The 3,519-nt window shown below is 38.0% G+C and overlaps 1 protein-coding gene across 1 annotated transcript; it reads right to left on the minus strand.

The window, feature by feature from the left end:
* Positions 1–2,658, minus strand: LOC137738871 (xyloglucan endotransglucosylase protein 6-like). Its single transcript, XM_068478343.1, has 4 exons — positions 2,393–2,658; positions 1,870–1,970; positions 1,512–1,705; positions 1–623 (listed from the first exon to the last, which is right to left on the minus strand). Exons 1-4 carry the CDS (start codon positions 2,565–2,567, stop codon positions 203–205), a joined length of 891 nt encoding a protein of 296 aa, XP_068334444.1. The 5' UTR covers positions 2,568–2,658; the 3' UTR covers positions 1–202.
* Positions 2,659–3,519: the final 861 nt, after the last annotated feature.

Genomic DNA, 3,519 nt, shown 5'->3' on the forward strand with positions numbered 1-3,519 from the left:
TGTTTGCTAAAAAGAACTTCATATTTCACATTAAAATTACCATGCCCTATCATACAAAGACCAACAGACACAACAACAAATAAATTGAACAAAACATGAAGCACATGTTTATTTAGTTTTTAAACCCCCACTCCTGGATTTCTTTATACAATGTTTCTTTCTTCCCCCTCTCGTTCCCGACTGTTATTGCTCGCACCATCAACTAGTGGCGGTGATGGACGCACTCGAGTGGAGTCACCGGAAACCTAGCGGAATCGGTGCAGTAGTCGTAGACCATGTGGTGAGCCTTCACCCAAACGAGCTGGTGGTTCTGGTGGACACTTAGCTCTGACAAAGTAGGCTCATCCCACCAGTACTTCTGGTCACCATTGCTGATGCACTTCTTTGCCTTATCTGCAGCTGCAATGGAAACTGGGTACTCACAGGCATTGATTTCAAAGCCCTTGTAGGTTGCAATGAAGGGTGCATGGGACCAATCTGTCTTGACCCTACCACCCTGTGTGGCCCAGTCATCTGCATTCCAAATTGAACTGTACACACCCATGGCTTGGTCCTTGGGAAAGGGCACCCCTTTGCTTTCCATGTTGGTGTGGACTCTAATGGGCGTCTCATCCACTAGGAACCTGACCAAAACAAGAACAAAAACGTCAACAATTTGTAAAGAAATAGACAAGGCAATGTCTAATGTCAAAGAAGAGAACTTCGAGAAGAATATCATACTTCCCTTCTTATTTATATTGGGGTTAGCTAGATACCTGATTTCACTGTGACAATATTCTAAACTAATGAAACGAGCAATGCCTGATTGAATATTGATATCTCAAACCAATCAAATATTATTGTCCGAAAACATTAAATCAGACAACAATATTTGACTGAATTGAAATCTCGTCTTACTTGACGTCCCGACTGGATGTAAATTCTGTCATGCACTACAGTCTAGAAGTATTGGCTAATGTCAACCACTCATGCAGACCCCACATACAATTTTAATTTAAAGAATCCACCAAACACACATTAAAGGGTTTTCTTTTGGGAACATCTAATTTCACTGTGACTATATACTAAACTAACAATACTCGATTGAATACATCTCAAACTGATCAAATATTGTTATCTAAAATAATTAAAACAGACGACAATGCTTGATTAGTTTGAAATATCATCGTTCTTATTCAGCTTGTAAGTAAGTTCTGTCATGTACCTACAGTGCTCTCTCTATTAACACGCGAGACCTGATGCGGTAGGGCATAGCAAAATGCCAATGGCTCAAAAGCACAGCAGAAACACTTCTGTCCCTACATCCATCATGCAAGATTCTTTTCCTTTTTTCATGGGTTGCCTTATGTTTTTCTTTCCAACTTTTATATATTTATGCAGAGAGTGGCCCAATGTTTCGGATTAATGTCGCGTTTACTAATTCGTAGTTAAAATAATATCGTGTTTACTAATCCGTAGCTAAAATAATATCGCGTTTATTAATCCGTAATCGAAAATGCGAGAGTGCTTACACTACTTGGCGCTGATTCCAGAAGATGGAGTAGGAATGGAATTCCGTGGTGGGATCGAACCAAAGGTTCAATCTTTGTTCTCTGTTTCCCACGCCATTCACGTATAAATTGGTCTGCACCGAATAAGGTTCCCCTGTCGTGTTCCCCAGAAACTCAAAGTCGAACTCATTGTGTTGTGGACCGTCCGATGACATCTACAAGGATAAAAAAAAATTAAACAAAAAAAAAAAAAGATTATATTGTTTACCGGAAGTAATTAAATTTAGTTAAATCAATAGATGGAAACAAAATCATCGAATGCAAGATTAAATATTTTACTTTAAATTAAATTAAGAATGAAGGGAAAGTGTTTACTTACATAGAAAGCAGTGACGGTTCCAGCAGAGTCGCCCTCGATGAGCTTAATCTGAAGGCTCACTTTTCCAAACAGGTACTTGTTCTTGGATTGAAACCCAGCTCCTGAAATTTCATACCCAGCAATATATTAGACCTAGCAAAGAACTAAGAAACACTGCATTTTTTTGCGTAAATAAATCAAAACACCCAAAAAGTTTTTAAATTGAAAACCCAGCACCTACAATTTCAAGCCCGTCATTTAATTAGTTAAAAAAAAAAAGACAGATTACATACATCCTAGTGACGGCCGGTGTCTCGGACTAATAATACAATACTACGTGAGAAAATTAAAGTATTAAATATTGTATTATTGACACGACCACATCAATCTTTCCGTAGCCAAGAGGCATAGAAACCATTTTAACAAGAAAATAACCAAAAAAAAAAATGAGAGAAAAAATCAGAGCTTCATTGGTTGAAAACTGGAAAGAAAACATTTTATGGTATCGATTGGTATTTTTTTTGTGTGGGAGATTTTAATATACCGGAAAAGTTGTCGAGTTTCATGTGAATTTGCTCTCCCTCGTAGGTGAAATGATCGAAAGCCCAGGTTGGCTGGAAAAGCTCATCAAATTTTGCTGAGCTGACCAAACCCAGCATTGAAAGACTCAGGCAAGCACTTAGAGAAAAAGCCATTATTCCAAAAGCTGAACCAGCCATGGAAGCAGAAGAAGAGAGTTGAGTTGAGCAGAAGAAGGGTGAAGAGAAAGTGTGGAGCTTCTTCACTGAACTGCTCTGAGTCTGTGGAAACACAAACCAAAAACACTGGCTTTTATAGCCCAATTTTCATTCGGCTTTTCTCAGAAGCCACTTCTCACAACAGCGACTCACTGTCCACGTCATCAGGTCCATCACCACATCAGCCACCACGTAGGATTTCAAATTTCGATAATTGCGTGGACTGAACAGAGCCAAAAGGATTTAAAATGTAGCCGTTTGCTCCGCTCTGAGTGGGCTCCCCACTTAAGGTATAGGACATGTCCCTACCCAAAAGCAGGGTACAGACCTAACCCAATGAGCAGGCCAGCTGGTTCAGTGAGCAGGCCAGCTGGTTCACTGTCCAGGCCAGCTGTGAGTGAAGCATCTATTTGGTGGTATTGGAAGAAAAGCAGGGGAATAGGGAATTGGGAAAATGGCTTTTACTTCTTTTTCTTTTAAAAGGAATGATCGATGTCGAACTAGATTACCTATTCCTTTCAGATTTAGAGAAGATTAGTTAGGAATTACATCCTCTAAGTAGTCATATTAAGTAAATTCACAATTTATAAAATATCGAATTCAAAACCTTCCGCTATTTTCTTTAGCAAGCTGCAGTCAGTAGTGTTTTTACTAGGCCACTTGTCATGGTTAGAAATTGGTTTTTCCTTCACTTTTATCTTGAATAATACTAGGAAGATCAAATTTTAAATTAAATAATATGTCATCAATAAAAAAATAAACACGTTAATTATATTTAAATAATAATATAATTATTTACAATCACATAATTTGATTTGGAAGTTTTGCTTAAAAAATATGATATTTCTATCATTACTTTGTATCTTTAATTTTTGTTTATGCTTTGTGTAATGACAGTGCCAGCTGCCAGCTCAGTACAATCGCACTATATTTT

This window comes from Pyrus communis, chromosome 7 (genome assembly GCF_963583255.1).
Source record: "Pyrus communis chromosome 7, drPyrComm1.1, whole genome shotgun sequence".
Lineage (NCBI taxonomy): Eukaryota > Viridiplantae > Streptophyta > Magnoliopsida > Rosales > Rosaceae > Pyrus > Pyrus communis.

Bases quoted from the DNA above. Each gene is read 5' to 3' on its own strand.
- LOC137738871 (XM_068478343.1), bottom strand. From the start codon at position 2,567: ATGGCTGGTTCAGCTTTTGGAATAATGGCTTTTTCTCTAAGTGCTTGC. The intron at 1,971-2,392 runs GTATATTAAAAT...ATGAAATTTCAG, and splicing joins GAAACTCGACAACTTTTCCG to GAGCTGGGTTTCAATCCAAG. The intron at 1,706-1,869 runs GTAAGTAAACAC...TTATCCTTGTAG, and splicing joins GAACCGTCACTGCTTTCTAT to ATGTCATCGGACGGTCCACA.